Genomic DNA, 23,719 nt, shown 5'->3' with positions numbered 1-23,719 from the left:
AAAGCCTAACTGGAGTCACTCAGCACACCCTGGATTCAAACTTGCGACTCCAGGTGTGGTTGTCAGGTAGTTTAATGTTTTATTAATTACATAAGAGGAATAACATGGTTTGGAGGTAGATAATTTAGCTGAACTATTAAGACCTTATAGAAACAGTTAGACCTCTAAGATCTTCTTGAACTGTTGGGTGTTCCAAAATCCAAATGCAAAACTAAAGGTGATAGAGCTTTTGTAGTGAAGGCCCAGTGATTATGGAACAGCCTGCCCTGGGATATTAGATCTGCTGAATCTGTCTGTATTTAAGTCTTGTTTAAAAACGAATTTGTATAGACTTGCTTTTATTACTCTGTGAATGTGTTGTGTTTTTACTGTGTGTTTTGTGAAGCATTTTGTGCTAAATTGCTAAGTGCTATAAAAATAAAGTTATTATCATCAATTTCAGTTACAGCACAATTTTCTGTAAAGCTGCTTTGAAATGAATGGCGTTGTGAAAAGCGCTATACAAATAAAAATGACTTGAATTGACTCTACTCCTGTCATCCTCCCTTTCATTCCCTTATGTTTTCCTCCCTGTTGTCCTGATGGTGCTCTTCTTTAATGTTTCATGCTTTCTCTGTCTCTGCTCTAGTTCAACAGCAGGGGTTTGGAGAGAGCTGAACATGTTTTTTAGACACACAACATGAACCAGAAGAGTCAACACTTTGCCCCTCTGAAAAATGTACATGACACCACATACTTACCTTTACAACACAGCAAACTAATACATGTGCAAAAATTATGTGAAAGTTAAGCTTATATTTTAAAATAGAAAAAAGGGTGAAAAAATTGATAAACCTGAAAATATGTTTGGCGGGAATAAAATCTAAGCAAGATGCATACAGATTTCCACTAAAATCTGTCTCCTATTTTGCTGGAGTGTAGCTTCTTTGAAGTCAATAACAAATGGCCATGCTTTCCTGCTGCCTACAGAAATGAGGTTTCATGCTGGCTCCACAGGACGTCCTGTCAGCTGTGAATTCCCTTTAAAGATGTTGACTGCCTATGGCCATAACCAAATGGGGTGGTACTATGTAACTGTATGTGTGCTTGCATGTTTGAATGTATTGCTCTTGGTGTCCATTGATTATGCATGTGTTGCATTTGTTCATGAATGTGTATGTTAAATAGGGATGTGCAAAACTAGAGGTCGACCGATTAATTGGCCTTTTTTGCATTTTTTAACATAATCGGCATCGGCCAATATCCAAGTATATCAAGCCGATTATTAGGCAGGCGCATCTGTGGGCAGCCTAGTGTTGTTGTGGAACACGTGTTCGACGCACGCTGCCCCTAGAGTCATTTTCCAGCAGAGTGAGCAGACCTCATCCAGTGCCTAAGGAAGGAGCTAAGTTCCTTGGAGAAAACAGTAAGGATTAAATTTGTTAGCACAACTTCCTTCCCTTCACAGCGGTGCACTGACATTTCTCCCTAAAACTCAAACTTAACGTCAGAATCAGCAAGATCGGTGATTGTTGTAAAATGCAACCTAGCTACTGTTGCTAAATTGCGGGACGCCATTAATAATAAAAAGAGCACAAGAGATACCGTTCCCAAGGCGGCGCGCGCTCCGAAACACACCGCAACGAGACAAGCAAAGTATAGGCTACTTTGGGTTTCATGTGCGCGTCTAAACGATCAACTATACACAAAAATATGTCAAAACGACCGGCTTGGAGATTCACTTAAACACAGTTTATGTCTTAAATGGACGTAGTTATGGAAATAGTTGGGAGAAAATATGCTGCATCAGGAGTCTATTAGATCTGAACTCGGTCTTAAAGGGGAAGCTGTCTAATAATAAACATGCTGACGATTGAGCCATTACTGCGAATCAAACAACAAAAGGCAAAGAGAAAATCATGTACAGCTCTTGAATGAATAACTTCTGCATTAATAAGCATTAATCTATCTATGATAAACTATGCAGTGTTATTTTACAATTGATTACTTTATTAGATTTCTTTTTAGCCACACCTGAACAGTAATGTTAGTAGACCTTCCTGAAATTAAATCCCTGTGCCTATATAATGTTTATCTTTGTGTAATTGTTTATCTTTTGTTTATCTTTGTTTTATATATATATATATATATATATATATATATATATATATATATATATATATATATATATATATATATATATATATATATATATATATATATATATATATATATAACAAAAAGAACCGTTAAGAATACAGTTAAGAATAATTGATAAGCAGTATCGGTAAGATATTAATACCATTAAAACCTTAACGATACCCATCCCTAGTTATGCCTGTGCTTCTCTTGGATGCTCTGAATATTGGATTACGTGTCTGGATTGCCCCTTGATTAAAGCTGCATTTGGATCTCAACCTTCGTGTCTCGGAGCAGTTCGTAACACCTGCTTTGTTTATTTAATATATTTGTTATACATTATTTATACAATATGTTTTTACATTATACATTTTTAATTTAAGTGTCAAGTGTTCAATAAATGTATTTGTTGAGGAATTTTGTCTATCTTAAGTAATTATTTGTGTTACATTTTATCTTTCAAATAAAAGGTTCAAATAAGAGGTTAAAAACAAGCAAATATCGGCCAAAATAAATCGGCAGCATTAAGCGGCCATCGGCCAACCCGGATTTCAAAAGATCGGCATCGGCCTGAAAAAACCAATATCGGTCGACCTCTATGCAAAACGTATCGGTTACCTAACGTAACCTCGGTTCTCTCTAGATGAGGGAACGAGTATTGCGTAAGCTAGCTTACGCTACGGGAAAGATTCATCTTTTCTGAGATATTGAAGCCAAAAAATTATCCTTAATTTTTGTATCCATTGTCAATGCAGTGCGGCAGATTCAGACCTTGAGCGGGCTAGCTAGCGAGCTCATAGGTTGTTCTGCGGCAACTGCTAGAGCCTATAGACGAGCTTGGGCGAACTCGCATCCAATGAGAGGCGTCCGCGCGCTCACTGCATCAAAGCCCGCCAAAATGGGCGTGACTAGAGTGCATATAAGCGTAGTTCGTGAGGCTGGAACCCTGGTTTTCATTGACTGAAGCGAAAAGTCAGCTCGTGGCGCGAAGCACGGCCGGCTACGCAATACTCGTTCCCTCATCTAGAGAGAACCGAGGTTACGTTAGGTAACCGATACGTTCTCTTACGAGAGGTTCTCTCGTATTGCGTAAGCTAGCTTACGCTTACGGAACCCATTGTCAACGCCGTCGCGCTCAAGCATCCACTGTATGAGCCCCAGGGAATTAAGGGGGACCCGGGGAGCACTTATGAGTGGGGAAATAATATTTGGCCGGCAAGAATGCGGGTCATTGATTGTGTAATACATAAGCACATAGTGGGAAGGGAACAACAGAGCGGCGGTGCCGGTCTGTGTGGAATGTGTCCCATCAGTGCAGCTCACCAGGGAGCTGTAGCGTATTAAACCGCTAGTAGTTTTGCCTGCAGAGCGGGCACTTCCATATTGTAAAATCTGACAAAGGTGGAGGGAGAAGTCCATCCCGCTGCCACACATATGTCGTGAATGGAAATCCCGCTGGACCATGCCCACGAGGATGCCATGCCTCTAGTGGAGTGAGCCCTAATGCCCAACGGGCATGGCAGGTCTTTGACGCGTATGCAGCAGCAATAGCGTCCACTATCCATCTAGATAGTGTCTGTTTCGAGCGGCGAGACCTTTGGTGCGCCCTCGAGCGAAACGAAAAGCTGCTCAGAGCGTCTGAAAGCGGCGAGCGCGCAGTATACAATCTCAGTGCTCTGACCGGGCAAAGGAGATTGGCGTCGCGTTCACTATCGGATGCTGGCAGCGCCGATAGGGAAATGACCTGTGCTCTGAAAGGAGTACCGATCACCTTGGGAACATAGTCGAAGGTCTCCCACACGCTTGACTGATGACAGGGCAGTCAGAAAAGCGGTTTTGAGTGAAAGGTATTTCAAATCCACGGATTGAAGTGGTTCGAAGGGGGGCTTTCATAGTTTCGAGAACTATAGAAATATCCCAGATAGGAACCGATGGAGGCGCGGGGGTTCATCCTTCTAGCTCCCCTGAGGAAGCGGATGACCAGCTCGTTTTTACCCCATGACTGGCAGTGCATGGGTTCAGCTGAACGCCGCAGCGGCCGCCACATACACTTTGGCGTGGATGGGGATCTGCCCTTATCCAGCAGCTCTTGTAGAAATACTGAGCAGCGACGACACCCCACATGTCCGCGGGTCAAGGTCTCGGTCGGTGCACCATTTTGAGAACACAGACCATTTTGGCGCATAGAGTCTTCTCGTGGAAGGGGCTCTAGCATGTATGATGGTGTTTATTACTCCTTCTGGCAGAGCGACGGGTAGTCGTTGATCACTCACGCATGCAGCCCAGCTCTGGGTGGGGATGCCAGATTGTGCTGCGAGCTTGAGAGAGGAAATCTGCTCTCACTGGGATGGGCCACGCGCTGTCAGTGACAGCTGCGTAAGCTCCGGGAACCATGTCTGATTCTCCCAACGCGGGGCTATGAGGAGCACCGAGTGGCGCGTTCCCTGATCCTCTGCATTACCTGTGGCAATAGCGAGACGGGAGGGAAGGCGTGAAGCGGAGTCTGGGCCAGTCCTGGGCCAGCGCGTCCTCGCTTCGAGAAAAATATTGGGCAGTGAGAGTTCTCTTTGGGCGCTAAAGAGGTCTATCTCTGCTCTGCCGAATAGGTGCCATAACGTCTGGACTGTTTGAGCGTGCAGGGACCATTCCCTGGGGAATATTGTCTCTGGACAGTCTGTCCGGGCCGTCGTTCAGGTGGCCTGGCACGTCGCGTCGCCCTCAGCGAGCGCAGGTGGCACTGGGACCAACTCAGTATGCGTTTCGATCAGATGGAAGAGGTTCCTGGATCTGACACCGCCCTGGCGGTTTAGGTAGGATACCACAGATCTGTTGTCCGAACGGACCAGGACGTGGTGACCCTGAATGACCGGGAGAAAGCGCACGCGGCGTACTCGACCGCTATCATTTCCAGACAATTTATGTGAAGGAGCTTTTCCTGAACTGACCATAGGCCGAAAACCGGAGAGCCCTCGCAGACGCCCAACCCGTGTTGGGCGCGTCTGTCGAGATGACTTTTCGGCGAGATACAGCTCCCATTGTCACTCCCGCTGATACCATTCGGCCACTGTCCAGGGCTGCAGAGCTGAAATACAGGTCTGAGTCACCTTGATGGGCTGGCGGCCTGTGGCCCAAGCCCGGCGAGACGCGTGGTGTTTAGCCAATGCTGAAGCGAGCGATGTGCAGTAAACCCAGCTGAAGTACTGCTGCGGCTGAGGCCATGTAGCCTAGCACTCTCTGAAATTTCTTCAGAGGTGTGAGGCTGTTCATCTGAAATGACGCTGACTAGTCGCTGCACACGCGCTAGCTGTGTAGATAAGCGAGCCATCATTGCCACTGAGTCTAGTTCTATTCCAAGGAAGGAAATTGCCTGACTGGGCTGTAGTGAGCTCTTGGTCCAATTGACTGCAAGGCCCAAACTGTTCAGATGACTGAGGAGAACTGTCCTGTGAGACAGAAGCTCCGTATGTGATTGTGCCAAAATCAGCCAATCGTCCAAATAGTTCAGAATTCGCAAACCCTGACTCCGCGAGGGGTGCGGCGCCAGCGTCCATGCACTTCGTGAAAGTACGAGGTGCTAAGGACAGGCTGAGCGGAAGGGCGGTGTATTGATAAACCTGGCCGTCGGCGAATCTCAAGAATGGCCTGTGACGGGATTTATCTGAATCTGAAAGTATGCATTTTTCAGATCGAGAGAAATAAACCAGTCCCCTGGCGCACATCGCTGAGGAGTTTGCTGGTTGTAAGCATTTTGAGCGGTCTTTTTGCAAGCGCTTTGTTCAAAACCCTGAGATCTAATATTGGTCTGAGGCCGCCGTCTTTCTTGGGGACAAGAAAATAACGGCTGTAAAACCCCGACTTCGCTCAGGGAGGCGGCACTCTCTCTATGGCCCTTTTGCACAGAAGGTTTGCTATTTCTGAGCGAAGCATGCACGCTGCTTCCGTGTTCACAGTAGTTTCGAGCAGCTCTGAAGCAAGGAGGGCGGCGATCGAACTGTAGCAAATAGCCCTGTTTTATTGTGCTTAACACCCATTCGGATATCCCTGGAATATCTTCCCACGCTTTGAAGCGTAATGTTAGAGGGTGAATGACCAGATCGCTCTGATTGCCGCACACAGCAGCTGAACAGAATGTGTGGCGGCTTACTGTGCTTATGCTGGACTGCTCGCAGACAGCATGGACAGGCTGTTCTGTGAGTGACTTCCCGATTGATGTGAATGGGGAAAGAGTCACGTCTGTTAAGTGATGCGCAAGCATAGCCACGGGCACGGGACTTACATACAGAGAAGTGTTTGCTGGCCGTGTGACAGAGCGGGCAGAGAATGGGCGCGCGCACGTATTCGTGAGCGCATTTATTGACTCTAACACTCGAGCGGGTCGTAACCGCTTTATGTGAGTGTGCTCTGATAGGGACACGGGACGTGTAATGCTTGTGTGTAGGGGTGAACACTGGATTGTGGGCACATTTTCTACACATAAGGCTTTATTTTGGGTCGCCGTGGAAACGGCGACCCAGTGCAGGCAAGTGGGTAATATCACCGGCTTGTTGGCTGCTGAATCCACCACTGCAGTAGCCTGAGAGAAGGGGACTGACAGGGGGCGTACGGGACTTACATACAGCTGGCCGTGTGACAGAGCGGGCAGAGGAGGAGCGCGCGAGGGGCTCGTGGGCGTGTTTATTAACTCTAACACTCGGCGGTCGTAACCGCTTATGTGAGTGTGCTCTGATAGGGACACGGGATGTGTAATGCTTGTGTGTAGGGGTGAGCACTGGATTGTGGGCACATTTTCTACACATAAGGCATGTTTACTCTTTACAAGATTTCTTTGTGTCGCCGTGAAAACGGCGTTTGAGTGCAGGCAAACAGGTAGTATCACCGGCTTGTTGGCTGCTGAATCCACCACTGCAGTAGCCTGAGAGAAGGGGACTGACAGGGGGCGAAGCTTTGACGGTGGTCCGGCCGTCTCAACAACGCTAGGAGGACTTCGGTTGCTCAGGTTTCAGTACAATCTTAGGCCGAGGCCGCTGGGGCGGCGGCTGTCTGAGCCTTGATCGAGGCGGCCGCCCTGTCGGCGCTGAGAAGTCTGGCTTGTTGAGCTGGGCTGTGAAGAGGCTCGTGCAGGAGGCTGGTCACGTGGGCGGCCTGCAGAGGAGCTAAGCGTGACGAGGCAGAAAGAGATTCATGGCTTGGGCTTCAAGAAGCGGTCAACAATGCCACTCACCACGGAACCGAAGAGACCAGACAGAGAGAGCGGCGCGTAGTGCGTTCAGCTTCTCCCATGTCGGCTAGTCAGATCTGAAACAGCCTCTGTCTGTAAGACGGCCATGGAATGTAGAGCAGATGCGGCTTGGCCGGCAGCGGTATAGGCGCGGCCAACACAGGCGGAAGTAGTTCTGCAGGCCTTAGGCGGGAGCACCAGCTTAGACCGCCATCTCGCGGAGGGCGGGCAAAGGTCGCGGCGTGGAGTCTGTTGGGAGCCTGCTCAGGGGCGGTGACCACTTGCCCGAGGCGGTCGACGGCCTGTGTGAGGAGGCGTTAGTTCCCCGCCGACTCGGCGCGGGTCCTGCTGGATTCCTGGGCCGAGGAGGAGGCGTGTGAGCCTGACCACTCCTGCTGTCCGAAGCCATGATGGAACAGCCCTTATCCTCCGCTTCTTCGTCCGAGATGGCAGCAGAGCAGCCGCTCGGCGGCAACTGCGGCGTCCGGGTGGGCGGGGAGGGTGAAGGCGATGCTTCGAGGGAGGGGCTCCGGCGAGGAAATCGCTTCTACCACTGGTTCCGGCAGCCTTTGAGAGCAGCGCTTTTACTGCGAGGCTGAATGGAAGGCGGCTGGCGGCTTCGGTCCTGAGCGCTCGAGTCGAGCCCGCAGGGTCGAGATCGCATCCGCCTTCAGCGAGGCGAGCTCTGCATGCCCCAGTCCCAGGCAGAGAGCGCCAGATGGCGTGGCGGTCTCCGGTGCTGAGAGGGGCGGCATGAGGCGCAAGTGGAGCGAGGCATCTTTAAAAAGACGCTTCGTACTCTTTTGTGAAGTTCATAAGAACTAGCTTGCTTTAAAAGGATACGTCGCCGGATGGCGTAGCTCGCAGGGCGGCTGAAGGTGGCGAAGACAGCCGGCTTCTTCGGCGCTGTCCACGCTTGCTTGATGCCCCTCGAGCGGCGACGGCTTCCAGTTCAGAGATCGCGAAGAGCTTCAGCTGAAGAGATGAAAATCAGGGTTCCAGCCTACTGAACTACGCTTATATGCACTCTAGTCACGCCCATTTTGGCGGGCTTTGATGCAGTGAGCGCGGACGCCTCTCATTGGATCGCGAGTTAGCCCAAGCTCGTCTATAGGCTGCAGCAGTTGCCGCAGAACAACCTATGAGCTCGCTAGCTAGCCCGCTCAAGGTCTGCAGCTGCCGCACTGCGTTGACAATGGATACAAAAATTAAGGATAATTTTTTGGCTTCAATATCTCAGAAAAGATGAATCTTTCCCGTAGCGTAAGCTAGCTTACGCAATACGAGAGAACCTCTCGTAAGAGAACTACAACTAGTACAAACTACTACTCAAAATTGACTAGTTGCTGGGTTCTCTGAATGACAAATCAACTAAGTCTTAAGGAAGTCCTGTATAAATAGACCCTCATCGGACACGTTTCTAAATAAGATGTGTTCTTACACTTAAAAACAGCTATGCGGAGAACGCAAGTTAGAGATACATTTTTGAAAATGTGATTTTTAACTTGACAATCTGTCTTAATGCAATGCTCTTAGAACATGGCAAAAAAAAATAAAAGACATCTGTCTGCAAGTGTATGGCTGTAATGGTGGTGTTTCAAAGGGGATCATTTTAAAGACATCTTTTACAAGAGTGTTTTACTATACAAACAGCTAAAGCAAAGCATGATGTCCACACACAAATTGAAGCACCATCATAATGGGAAAAACAAATAAATAAAACTTAAATAAATGACAAATTAGTTCTAAATCCTGACCCATGTAAAACTGACCTGTAGGACTTATCGTAGGAGTTGACTCCGGCGAAGGACTGGCTCCTAGTGATGGATCTGGGGACGACCCTGCGTGAGGGGCGCACCGAGAGGGACATGGTGGACACAGCTTTGGAGGGACTCCCTGCAGAGAAACAGAGAAAACAGATAAGGTCAAACACATGCGTAAAATGGGTGCACAGGCATAACGGTTGCACGGGAATAAAATTCAGTCATGGAATAACATAGGACCTGATTTTGTTTATTAATTTTAATTTTGCATCTGAAATTTAATTGTTCAAGAATTAGGCAATAAAATCTCATTATAAGCTTTTGGTTGAGTGCACCTCAGGCACTGAATGAATCAGTGGAATGTTTAATTTATTTAACAGGATATTGTGGTTCTCTAAGGTCAAACTCTATGACTCCCTGAGATAAAAGCATTTTAGACGTAAATGACTGTTTCCAGGAAACTCCATTGAACACAATTGATTTGTTTACATAATGATTATTTGGAATATTCTTAATTCATCTGAGTTTCTAATCTCAAATTTCTTGTGCATCTATTGTGTATCTCAAGAACAAGAAGACAAAGCTATACAACAAAAATGAGGAAAACAAGTATTTTCCTGCTTGCAACAAACAACCAAAACTAGCCTGGTTTCACCCAAAACTAGTCATATAGGCTCACGCATGCTTGAGGTAACCCAAAACTAGGTTTGTTTCAGCAGTTCTTCTTTGAATACCTAGCTAGATCCACAAAGGGGAAAATGTTTTCAAAAACTTTCAGTAAATCTGTCCCTCTTAAACATGTAATGCATATAGCAAATTATACTTCTGTAACATGATGAGAAAAAAAAGAATATATGGCAGAACTTTATTTTATCCATTGGGAATTTATTGGATTGTAAAAATGGGGCTTTCCATACAAGAATAAATAGTCTGAAGAGAGGAGTTAATAAAATTTAAAGTCATTTTAGAGAATGCTACTGACTTTTTTCCATAACTTTAAAACTCTTTACTGGCAAACACTTTCATGTGTTTGCTTGGTTCCTGTACTTTGCTGTGCGATTGGTTAAAATTGGTATAGCAACTGTAAATGGAAAAGTGACAATCAGGAGCATTGTCTTTGGCCCTGTAAAAAGGGGAGCCCACCAAAGTTTTCAATGGTACAACCTACTCTTTGGACCCAGGGATGGGATGACGGGACGTGATGAGAGTCGCACAGTCACACTGGAAAACCACTCCCGCACAATGACGGAAACGAATAGAGAGAGCGAAAGATAATGTAATCATGCTTTTCCAGCCCTGATAAACAGCCTCTAGATTAGCCCTTAGTTGAGTTCCTTGTATATAATCAGTGAGGTCTCTATCATTGACCCCGTTATGGCCTATCAGACATCACAGCCTCAACAACACTCTGTCAACATGACGTGGGAAGACAGAGCAGTCAAGGTTACACAAATCATTAAGGATTTTAGCCAAGACTAGAATCAAATACACCATTTCAGCCCATATAGACAATGATACAGAGAAGTGACAGTAAAGCAAACCAACAGAACCAAGTCAGAAAAGATGTCAGTTAGCAGCATGTTCCATGAATAATCCTGCGGAAAAGACCAGCATGTGCTGTACCAGTCTGGTTAACACTAGAACTACCACGGCGGTCATTTTGACCGCTTTTAACTTTTGTAATGTAATAACTTTGTTGAAATAAAACCCTTATAACCATAGGACCGTGACTTTTCTTAAATGTGTGTATATTTTATTCTAACATTGTTATTTTATTAAAATTTCAAGTGTTTCTACCGTGAATGGCCATAACGGTCATTTCAGCGTTTGCTACGTAAAGGAACAAAGGGCGCTGTTCACCATGGAGGCGATGAGAAGTGACAATGAAAAGCTCACAGTCTATCAGTGCAAAAGAAGGAAAGCACTGTCCACACAGCTGTTGCCATCACAAGTGGCCAAAACGCTAAACCAGAGACAGTCACATACTACAAAAGAACCAAGTTAGGAGTAGATGTGCAAGATCAAATGGCGAGGAAATACTATGTGAAAGCACCCACACGTAGATGGCCAGTGGCTGTGTTTTATAATATCCTAGACCTGGCTGCGATAAATGCTTCCATGATGTTCAAGAAATGTACAAATGAGAGAACGTCACGGAGGAACTTCATAATGCGACTGGCAAATGAACTTCGCTACAGCCATATAAGAGCAAAAGCCACACAGCTGATGGTGCGAAGACCCAGGCAGGAGCAGCTGATGATGGAGAGGGGAAAGCAGTGCCAAGTGTGGAGAAACTGTGAGAAAAACAAAACTAAGGACACTTGTGACAAATGTCAAAAGGTAGTGTGTGGGAGCTGCACATGGAAGGTAGAGAGTACCTGTGTTGACTGAGTAATCGATCCACAAGCGTTAGTGAATGATGTGCGGTGTTTGCCCCCAAAACAACCAGTTGCCTTGTTCAAGTGAGCCCACTTTTAGGAGAATTCATTCATAATGATTTTACAGCATGATATTTTCTCTATAGTTTTACAGCATGATATTTTGCTCACAGTAAAACAAATATTGCTTTCCAAATCAGTTCGTTTTCCCACAGTTTAATGAATGTTCATATTCTTTATTAACCATTTTGGCCATTTTAGGTTAGGCCTATAAATGCATTGAAATACACTTTGGTGATGTTTTTATAAGCTATTGCATTGATTTGTTTTTATTTTACAAAGAAAATAATAGAATATAAATAATAAAATTTGTATCTGTAATTAGATACAATAGCAAGTTCTATGGTTGTCGATGAACTAATACATTTTCACATTCATTAGAATTAAAATTTTGTGTCCTGGTGTTTATTATTAATATAACAGATTACTTTATTCATGGATTTTGATTCCAGTGTTGGCTGTATAGGATTGTTTCCGATTTGTGTTGTCCAAACATTTCCAATAAATCCAGAGCATTGTAAAGTCCAAAATCAACATGTTTTGAAAAAAGATAGATGTATTAATTTCCAAAATTCACAACATGTGACATCTAACGAAATATTCGAGACACCCCTCGCTGCAGCCTGTAGCACGATGATGTAGCTGGATGGTCCAATACGTACTGGATAGTTAATTTTACAACATTTTAAATCACATGATTTTAAACCTAACTTTAAACCAGAAGTATATTTTTTATTTCAGTGTCTGCAGGACATGTACGTACATTAAAAACAAAACAAAAAAAACAACAACTGATTTTAAGTTTAATATACAAACTGATCACAGCAGTCAGATCAAGCGCTTGTCACTAAAGTGACCATTTATATTCATAAATAGTTGTCTTTGGGCTATAGTGATTGCCGTCACTGATGAAGCAGTCTGCTGAGCATTAACCTTCAAAGTCTTTGGTCGAGTAAAAGGCACGAAGGATTTCTTTCCTTCCATCACCATCATAGCCTGGCGGGAAGTCTTTAAATAAGTCCCCACAACAAAGCGTAACAGCGTTTTTTAAAAATTTTTTTATTACGATTCAAACAAACAAAGTCAATGTACAGTCAAAACTACAATAATACATATATAAAGAGAAAAACAAAACAGCCAGGGGGGAAGGCTAAATATCATGTAAATATATTGAAGGACTCACATATAGAAACCGTTTTAATTTAACAAAGCGTAACAGCGTCCAGTACGTATTGGACCATCCAGCTACGTCATCGTGCTACAGGCTGCAGCGAGGACCTCTTGAAATATTCTGCCTGAATCCATGTTTGTTGGCATTTAGACTTTCAAAACTTGCTGGACACAAAGCGAGGCACGCACCGTCCGGGGCAGTCTAGCAGCTAATATATATATATATATATATATATATATATATATATATATATATATATATATTTGTATAGTCTAGCACTATTATATATTACAAAAAAGATTGTATTATGTAGGCCTATCTGCGTTCGCTTGGTGCTCCATTTAATCCATATTATTCTATATTATTCAAATTGAGGATTTTGTTCGAGGATTTTAAAAAATGTTAGGGTGATGACTTCATAAAATATGATGACAGACATTAGAAGCTTCATTCTAAAACCTCAATAGAAGTTTTGAATGTAAATATGATAAGTGTAAATAAGTGTTTCATAATAAGCTATACATTAATATTTAAATAATGTGTAGTTAGAGGTTTGTGTTTCTATACATATTAAAGAGTACTCCCAATTATTTCCACACAATAATATAAAGATATTCTAAACTGATTATGCAAAAAAACAACAATGGTATCGGATCGGATCATATCGGCCGATACTGAGATTTCTGATTTCGGAATCGGAAGAGAAAGTGGTATTGGTGCATCCCTAGTAAATGATGAGAGAATTTTCATTTTGGGGTGAAATTTCTGTTTAAGTTAGTTAAAAATTCTGTTGAGGACATCATCAGCATACCAGAATCCCATGCTGGAAACAAGCATCCAAAACACAATATATACTGGTCTTTTGTACAGGGAAGGAGCAACTCCTTCAAAATGACTGTTTATTTAGCAAAAACCTCAATGCCTTCGGTAAGATGGTATATGTACATAAGGTATTATGCAAGTTCTGAAAATGCTTACAATTATATCAACATTCACCAAGGCCCCACCAGGGCAGGTTGGATGTGACTAGTTTCATTTGAAATTGAATTAATATTTAATATTTACCAGATAAATGGGGAGGGTTAAACAGGCTTTATCAAAAGCTGCTTTAAAGTCACATCAGCTAATTATGCTAAGGTGGAAATATGAAGTGTGAACCAGCACATTTTGGTCTATGAAATAATTTTAGCAGTGATACGTCAGCACAAGAGTGTTTTAGTCTTCAAAATGGTCCTAATGGTGACGGTCAGCGCTTTAGTGTTTTGGTCAACAGAAATAGGCAGATCCTTAGTTACAGCGATGCATCATCGCATTGAGGAAGCTAGAGTTTATTTATAACCTGAAAAAGTTGACACAGGAAACAACCTTCTACACCACACAGAGCTTCAACTTGGCATATTTCAAGTCATTGTGCACTAATGAATCCCCTGAAGTCCACCTGTGATTCTCTGTACTGGCCAAAGTATTTCAGCAATGTACAATTTATTCAGAGGCTACCAGAATTGCTGAAGGGAGAATTCCTTGCTCTGTGACCAGCAAGAGAGCGTCATGGCTGGCATACAGAGAGGGACAGTTTCTGCCTTACAGACATAGACCTCCATAAAGAGGCAAGGCTCCATGTTGTCTAACTGGGAAAAAGGCATTAAAGTATGGTCCAGGTTTTGAAAAGAGCTCTAATGGCTTTTGTTCTTGCAGCCAATCCTCTTGAAATGTGAGCATTCCACACCATGGTTTTTATGATATTTTTTTTTTTTTTTTTGAATGAAGTTAAATGGATTATGAAGTAAATAATTAACTCAACTAATAAACCAAATGGGGGAAAAATGGGCTTCTGAGCAAAGGAAGGACAAAAAACATTTTAATTATTAAAAATGTTCTTGTTTGTTTGTGAGGTGATCAGTGAGGAAAGTAAACTAAGTCAGAACTGTTGATGCTGATAATAAAAATAAAAACCTTTGTGCTAACACGAACCAAGCATGGAGGAGGGGAAACAGATTGTGGAGTGGAATTTCTTCATTTCCCACAGGATATTCCACTGTCTGACAGAGAAAAGACAGAGAACTAACAACTGCAGCTAACCATTGGCAGAGATACCCTTATCGCTGTCTTTTGCTGATATAACATAATCCATTTCAATTGCTTGGAGAATCACAAACAATATAAAATGTCCTAGGTAAAGAAAACATATGTATTTTGAATTACCTTCATCATCCCTATAACATCAGCCATTTCTATCCAACTATGACAGAATGTAATTTGCTCAAAGATGAAATGTGCCAATTATGCACCACTAGCATCACCTAATAGAACTGCACAAAAATCGTCCTTTTCAAACAGGTTTCCTTAACGTTACACCATCTTCCATTGGCCGAACACCAACAGCTTTCCAAACAGATAGTCCCGCCCCAAACTCACAACATTGGTTGAGTTGATGTTGTTGTGTCAGGCCACGAAAACAAACAAAGCAATGGTTTGATAACACCACGGATGCCACAGGGGAAATCAGTCTACAAATGGCTTACTTACAGTTGTATCTACGTATTAAGGTGGGATAGGGAAAAGTATTTTGAACATAGAAAAAAATTACACACTTCCAACTTCAAAGTTAGTTTGCAACAAACTCCATTTCAAATCAACAGCATAAGAACGAATCTTGGCAAAACGTATAAAATAAAACCAACACACAAAAAAAAAAAATGCACACACACACCTTCTGGTGGGCCTCTTTTCTCCTGTGTGTCAGCAGGTAAACAAGGCAAGCGACACATTCTGCCTATTCTTCATCATGGCTTGTGTGAGAACTAAACTTCTATTATATTCCATTTATACACTGGAATCTTCTACAGAGAACAAATAAACATCAAAGCCCAATCCTTTAGACAATTGTTGCTTTGTGCTGGGTTCCCACCTGTCCAGCAGGCCGAATGCCACCAGTTATGGCATATTTGGACACTCCAGCCGTATGTAAACTGCTTTCATGATAATCAAAGCTGGTCAGGCTCTGGGCTTCTAAAGTCTGTGGATCAGAATGACTACATTGTTATGGCGGCATGGCCTCGCTCCAGGACTATTCCAGAACAACAAAGCACCTGAGGGCCTCCCCACCCCCATCCAGAACAAACCAACTGGAATCCAACATAAACACCCTCACACACTCTCTCAAACAACCCAAATTATTGTGATGACTTATCAGGCTCTGTTTCACAAATCCACACTTTACTATGAAGCTCTATACTAACCACAGTTAACCTTTTCATCTACTCCAGTGTTTCTTAACAGGTAGGTCACAAACAGTGTCAGAATAATTTTTATTAGGGGCAAAATTTTCCCCAGAATAACTCAGCTTGTTATTTAGAGCTGGTTAAAACAAAACCAATCAAAAAAAACACCTCATATTAGCAACTCTTTCTGCAGAGGTTTTAAATCCAACAACTAGGATATAATATTATGAAATGTCAAATGTTTGATGGCAGAGAGAAAAAGAAAAATTATACATTTTTGCCAAAGCCATTTTACATTTCTGGGGCATATTAGTCACTTTTGGCGTTTTTAATCATGTTTTTAACTTTTAAACTGCCTATAGTTGGGATAGCAAAACAGGCTTTGGTGTAAACTGATCTGTGACGTAATAATATTCCTTATACTATTATAATATATTTAAATGTTCAGATTTGATCAATGCATTACACTGTTAAATAATATTCTAAGCTAAATTGGTAAATATTATTAATTCAATTATGCGTTTACAAAATGTAAATGTAAATCATTTTGCATTTTGTTGGGCCTAGCAGATCAATGTAATAATAACTATTCATTGACATTTCTGTTTACGTATTTTATAATAAAAAATTGATATAAGGTCTCTGCTTGATATCCAATGTAGAATCTCAGTTGCGAAGCAAAACCAGATGAGAATCACTGATCTACAAATAATGAGTGGTTGTAAAATAAAAGTAAGCTTTACAGTGCTTTCTGTTATGTTGGAGCCAGTAGCCCCTCTCTCGCATATACACCGATCAGCCACAAGATTACAACCACCTACCTAATATTGTGTAGGTCCCCCTCATGCTGCCAAAACGGCACCAACCCAATGCAATTCTTCTCACCACAACTGTACAGAGCGGTTATCGGAGTTACCATAGACTTCAGTTCAAATCAGTCTAGCCATTCTCTGTTGACTTCTCTCATCAACACGGCATTTATGTCTGTTTTGTTTTTGACACCATTCTGCATAAATTCTAGAGAACGTTGTGTGTGAAAATCCCAGGAGATCAGCAGTTACAGAAATAATCAGACCAACCTGTCTGGCACCAACATTCATGCCAATGTCTAAATCATTGAGATCACATTTTTTCCCATTCTGATGGTTGATGTGAACATTAAGCTCCTGACCCATATGTGCATGATTTTATACATTACAATGCTGCCACATGATTGGCTGATTAAACAATCACATGGATAGATAATTGCATGGATGCTTGTTGATGCCAGACAGGTTGGTCTGATTATTTCTGTAACTGCTGATCTCCTGGGATTTTCACGCACAACAGTCTCTAGAATTTACTCAGAATGGCACAGAAAGGCTGTTCCATATTGTATATCGCATCTAAGCATGTTCAGCGGGAGACGTATAAACACGCAGACAGGGCGCAAAAGTGAAAGCAGACGGGGCAGCATGCGTGTTGATGAAAGAACTGTCCGCATAAACTTCACGTGCATTTATCTGATCTGCAGTTTCTAGTTTACTGTGTGGCGCTCTGTTCTGTTAAGATTTGGTTCCATGATGCTCCACAATTTTATTTTCATTTTAGTTCTATGCGGTTTGTGGTGTTCTTTATATGTCATTTTAAAATTGGGATCATGCATGCTAAGATATGTAATCATTCGTGTGACTGCATAGAGTTTTCTAAGTGTAAATTAGGCTGCTTGAGCATTCAGTGTCAGATCAAGTTTTGAAAAGTAGTGCTGCATTCCATTCAACTCGGAAAGTCGGATTTTACAACTTCTTACTAGGAAAAGTGCAATGGAATGCATCTTTAAGTCAGAATTACAACTTGTAGGCTTCGCTGAGATGCAGGGGCATGATGTCACACAAACATGTCGACACTCAGGGAGATATACAAATTAAGTGATAAACATTCACTTTATTAAATAATATCGATAAAGGAGTTTGTTTCCACATTACATGATATTAAAGATGCCTGCTGAAATGTATAAATGGTATGCAGGTGTATAAATCATTATAATCTTTTTGATAATCATACATCTGAAGCACAAATGCTAGCACTGCAGCATTGTTTATCAGTTGGGTTGCTAGGAGACATCTCTAATGAGAGTCAAACCTCTGCTAAGCTAACGGGAGCATTGCAGTTTTGTTTCCTTAAACGTCATCTTCTGAATATCGTGAAATGGAATGCATTTATGGTCGGAGATATCAAGTAGGAATATCCCACATCCAACTTGAATGGAACGCAGCATAACCGTGTACCCTGATGAAACTAAATTTATAAGCAACATTTAAATAGCAAATATTGTTAGATAGATTTTTCCAGGTATAATAGAACTCCTTGGTAGATTCATATGAAAAATTTAATATTTTTTTAATGTCTGTTTGGGAGACGTTCATTTCACAAAACAGTCATGCTGCAGTTAAAATTAGGCTTGCTTGAACTTTGTGTGTTGTTTCAAGTTCTGGCTTTTGTGCGTGGACGTGTTTTTAAAATGTCAGTTGGTATTACTAGTTAGCTTCTATATAATGTATTATGCCCAAAGGCATACAGTGTCTTATTCATTGTGAAACTGTGTTTTCTTAAATGGCATGAATCACACCGAAGGCATAGCCTTTAAATGCATGGCCTGCCACTGGTTGCAGCCCTAATATATACAGTGCTGTGAAAAAGTATTTGTTAATTTCTTCTGTTTTTGTGTATATCTCATACTAATTTGTTTACAAAATTCTAACAAAATCTAACATAAAACAAAAGGCAATCTGAGTTAACATAAAATACAGTTTTTAAATGATAATGTTATTTATTGAAACAAAAAAGTTATCCAATACACACTGGGCCTGTGTGAAAAAGTATTTTCCCTTAGTTACTAAATCTATGAAACTGCATTCATAATGGGATTCAGCTGGACTAGACACAGCCAGTCCTGATTACTGCCAGCCCTGTTCAATCAAATCAACACCTAAACAGAAATTTTTCAGCAGCATGAATTTGGCTAAAAGGTCTCACCTAGTAGCACACTATGCCAAGGTCGAAATAATTTTTTGAAATGATGAGGAAAAAGGTGATTGAAATACATCAGTTTGGGAAGGGTTACAAAGCTATTTCAAAGGCAGTGGGACTCCAAAGAACCACAGCGAAAGGCTTTATCTCCAAATCGAGAAAACTTGGCAAAGTAGTAAACCTTCCAAAATGACTCCAAGAGTACAGCGACACAAAAAAAAACAAAAAAAGTGAAACTGTTTGGAAGACAGGGGTCCCATTACATCTGGCGTAAATCAAACACAGAATTCCACAAAAAGAAAATCATACCTACGGTCAAGAATGGTGGTGATGGTGTGGGGATGCTTTGTTGCTTCAGGGCCAGGGTGACTTGCAATAATTGAGGGAAACATGAATTCTGCTCTCCACCAGAAAATGATAATGGAGAACATCCGGTCATCAGTCCTTTGAAGCTCAAGCGCAACTGCCTTATGCAGCAAGACAATGATCCACAGCATAGGAGTAAGTCCACCTCTTAATGGCTCAAAAGAAGCTAAATTAAAATTTTGGAGTGGACTAGTCAATGTCCTGACTTGAACCTCATTGAGATGCTGTTTCAGGAACTTAAACAGGGAGTTCATGCTCGAAAACCCTTCAATGTGGCTGAACTAATGCAGTTCTGCAAAGAAGATTGGGACAAAAATATACCACAGCTTTATGAAAGTCTGATCTTCAGTTATCGGGTGCATTTGGTTGCAGTTGTTGCTGCTATAAGGTGGCACAACCACCTATTATGTTTAAGATTGGCAGTTAGTTTTTCACATGGGTGATTTAGGTGTTGAATTTTTGCTTCAAAAAAAAATTATATATATTCAAAAATTGTATTTTGTGTTTACTCAGGTTGCCTTTGTTTTATGTTACATCTCGTTTGAAGATCTAAAATACAAGAAATCAGGAAATACTTTCACAACACTTTTATTTTCTTCCCTGGGCCTAATGAGTAGACTATAAAGGATCTTTGTGGGGCCTGTCCTAGTCACAGAACCCTGGACAGTTCTTGGCCAGTGCTAATGAAAATGGCCAAATATCAGCCGATTTTTCAGCACAGCATATAGGCTATATTGGTTTATCAGCAGTAGTTCAGGCTAACCATTGTCAATAAAATATCATCATGAAAGTCTGCTGTGCAAACCTTTCAATAGCAGGATGTGACCAACAAACACAGTGAGAGTTAATAATAGTCATGTGCCTTTTTGAAATCTCTTAGCACTTAACATTTGCTCCACATGGTGTATCCTTCCTTTCATTCTCTGAGCCAAGGCCTGAAACAAGAAACTCACTCTGTTTCCCCTTTCCTCCCCTCCAAAAGCAAATCTTCTTTGGATTATGTCACGTTAAGAGAAATCATTAATTACCTGTATATACTTAAAGTTTACTTGTCCTTAAAGTTTTTCTGCATTCTGGATCACCAAGCCAACTTAATTGCCTTTAAAAGTGTACTTTTCTGACCACGAACGAATATGAACACGTTCAACGCATGCCCACTAGGGCTGGGCGATATGGCTTCAGAAATTATATATTTATATATATATATATCAATATTTTTCAGCAAATTGATGATATTCATTACATATCTCGATAATGACGTTTTTGCACTGAAATAGCATAAAAGTGGGTTTTATTTTTAAATCAGAGGAACCATAATTTCACCTAAACAGCCTATGTAGCAATGTAGAATTAATATTTCAAAAGGCATAAAATAAAAATCTATTTTAAAATAATGAATGTTTCCAACAGTTTTTCACTAAAGACAAGGGAGAGTAAAATGTTATCATTTTCATTGATTTGCACATTTATACTTTTATTTAACATACAAACATATATGGAAGCTTAATACAAATCTTATTTACCTTCATATATTTTTACTAATAAATTTTTCTTTGTGAATGAACAAGGTGTGCAAAAACTATTTATTTTTTGGAAACCAGATGAATATTGCATGGTATTAAATTATTTATATTTATATATGAAATATATTTTCAGGATAAAATTTGTTAAAGATAAATGAATATATTTCTGTCCTTTTTACTTCACCATAAACTGGGGTTTGCAGTAGAGTTTATTTCACCTTCACCAGGAGCTTTTATTATGAAAGGAAAAGTGCAATGTTTGTTTGACAGTTATGAGTTTCACATCTTGTGAACCGCTGTCAAATTCTCCTTTACTGTTCTGCATTTGTAGAATTGTAGAATAATTTTATAGCGGTTGCTAATGTTTGGAATTGCACGAATGCTTGAACTGGCAGTACTTCACAATGCAGGTGAACTGCGCTATAAAAGCTAGCCCATGAGCCCCCACGCGCACACAGATCAGTGGTCGCCGGTTCATTCTGAAGTGCACGCAGATCATGTTTATTTGTATTTAATCTCAGACTTTGGCAGTTAAATAATCAACATATGATCATATCTCCATTTTGATGTTATTTTGATTAATTATACAGCCCTGAAGGATCGTGAAATCAGTCTATTAATGCACACACCATGACATTTAATGACCAAATAAAAGGCTCATTAAAATCATGCGATATTCAAAATATGGTTGAATTTTATATCCTCAGCAAAATAATTGCAATTAAATTGTGGGTATTCAATGTATCGGCCAGCCCTAATGCCCACTACAATTGATTTGTGATACTCTTTTAGTGAAGCCAATAGCCAGCGCCGACAATGCGCACATACGTCGATCACGTCCGCGGGTCGAGATAATCTGGGCAGTGGCCAGTCAGGCCACGTGGACTGTGCTGATGACAAAACTTAAGTCACACATACTGTGAGCAGAGCCATCAGCAACGTGGACAACCCAAGTATACTCAGGTCTTTAAGTAAACCAGAGGTAAAGCCCAGGGGGTCTCAGCTAAGCTTACTGACCTCCCTGTGTGTTTGTTCTAAATGACCCTGAGGTGCCAGGCTGAACCGGAGCCAAAAGTAAACAGACTTTTAAGTGTCTACTCTCTCTCTCTCCATCACCAACACTTAAACTTAACATGAGGGCCCATGGAACATCTCTCCCAAGAGGATGGACCTCAATGGTTCCACCAAAAGACAGAAACATCTGTACAGAAACAGTGTTGGACAACGACAAAATCAAGAAAATGTAATTCCCCTCCTAGCGACAAAACATACAAAACTCCTAGTGTGAGGAACTGTATCATGTATCTTTGTAGTATACGTTCCAGCTGGCCACACAAGTAAGACCAAGTCTCTATATCAATATTTCTTACTGTACATCTGTGTAACATTTAAAATCAGCATTATATTGGATGGTCAATACAAAGATCATATCTCTGAAAGTGTCTGACACTCTAACAAAAGTTTAAGAGTAACGTAGTACCTCCATATCCACTGTACATGTTTGGCAGTGTCGTCTTCTGATATCTGAAGAATAAAACAAGAAGTGTTCCTCAGGTTTTTCAGAGACTCTTTAAAGTAAATGACTAGTAGAAAGTAAAATCACAGTTCCAGCTATGGTGGCCTTCTCTGAGCCCTCATCTTCTAATTGTACTCTCACAGCACTGGCAAAAAGAGAAAGAGAAGATGCCAGGAAATGGTAAGGCCGTCACCCTGCCAGAAGCCCCCTCACCCCCTCCTTCTGTTTCCCGTTTGCTTCCCTGTCTGACATCACACTCTTCCTGCCTCTCCCTTTTCCAGCATTGGGTCTGTTTTTGGTTTCTTAATGATAAACGCACTCTAGACTCATTTCAGAAGTTTCAAGCTCTCCAACAGTTGATAATGAATATGATGCCATCAGGTCAGAAAACATCACGGAACAAAAGCTGTTCTTACTTCTCAGCTTCATGTGAAACGGTAGTTTCTTGCACCATTTTTCAGCAATAGTGCTCCCAGCATTCAGCAGCAGCAGATGCAGAATCTACAGCACCACGGCAAAATAAAATATATTTTCCAGAGTCGTAAATGTCCGTTTGCAGTCTAAATTGAATGTTGGTTAGATAAAAATACTGTATACCACACAACAATATCAAGCACATCTTTCAAATGAGTTTGTCCTCACAGGCGCAACAATATCCTGCACGTGTATTCCGATTCAAACAAGTGATACTTATGAACCCTTTCTTTTTAGTGAAAAAAAAAGCAGACATAGCAACCAGTGTAATCCGACAAACAAATGACTCATATGATCCAGTTCTTTTTAGTGTTTCAAAACAGACGACGCCTCCAGTGTAGTCGAAAATGACTCTTATTAACCGGTCTTTTAAAAAAGTAGACTTACAAACTGACTGACTAATTTTCCTTATGCCAAGCTGTATTTAAAGAAACATATTTGAAACAAGACTTTTTTTTTAAATATTTTTTATAACAAAAGGATTAAAACATCACATTTCTCAGCTAATAATTTCTCAGTGAGTATTGCCAAGTAGCATGTAAACTGGATTGAAGAGGTTTGTCCAAATCCTGTAAACATCTAAATCTAATTATTCCTTTTACTCTGATTATTGCAATAATCTGAGTTTTGGTGTACATGTAAATGTAGCCATTGTCTTTTACTTAATGTGGGTCTGAATATGAAGACATAATCAAAATTGCACAAAACAAGGAACTTGAATAGTGGTGCAAGACATTTCAATAGCTAGATCACGATTTCAAGCCCGTTATTAGGGATGTGCATTAGTAGTTTTGTCGCGATACAAACATTTTAGTTGTCAGTACCGAAACCAGTGAAATATCTCGATACCAATTGCAACAGCACAGCAAACAAATGCTAATATGTTAATGTGTTATTAAACA

General features: G+C 41.4%; 1 protein-coding gene across 6 annotated transcripts in view; it reads right to left on the bottom strand.

Annotated features, from left to right (window-relative positions):
- LOC127622919 (rho family-interacting cell polarization regulator 1-like) overlaps window positions 1-23,719 on the bottom strand; it is an 81,948-nt gene that overhangs the window by 31,336 nt on the left and 26,893 nt on the right. For 4 of the 6 annotated variants that reach the window (XM_052097081.1, XM_052097083.1, XM_052097086.1 and 1 more), the window contains exons 1-2: window positions 22,308-22,480; window positions 9,109-9,232 (exon numbers count right to left, since the gene is read on the bottom strand). In XM_052097081.1, the coding sequence (XP_051953041.1) occupies window positions 9,109-9,232; window positions 22,308-22,326 (143 nt within the window). In that variant the 5' untranslated portion in view covers window positions 22,327-22,480. Of the gene's footprint in view, window positions 1-9,108; window positions 9,233-22,307; window positions 22,481-22,759; window positions 22,788-23,719 lie in introns of those variants that run through there. The other 2 variants (XM_052097082.1, XM_052097085.1) reach the window with 2 other exon arrangements.

Source organism: Xyrauchen texanus, chromosome 29 (assembly GCF_025860055.1).
Source record: "Xyrauchen texanus isolate HMW12.3.18 chromosome 29, RBS_HiC_50CHRs, whole genome shotgun sequence".
Classification (NCBI taxonomy): Eukaryota; Metazoa; Chordata; class Actinopteri; order Cypriniformes; family Catostomidae; genus Xyrauchen; species Xyrauchen texanus.
This window is presented reverse-complemented; position numbering and strand designations above follow the sequence as displayed.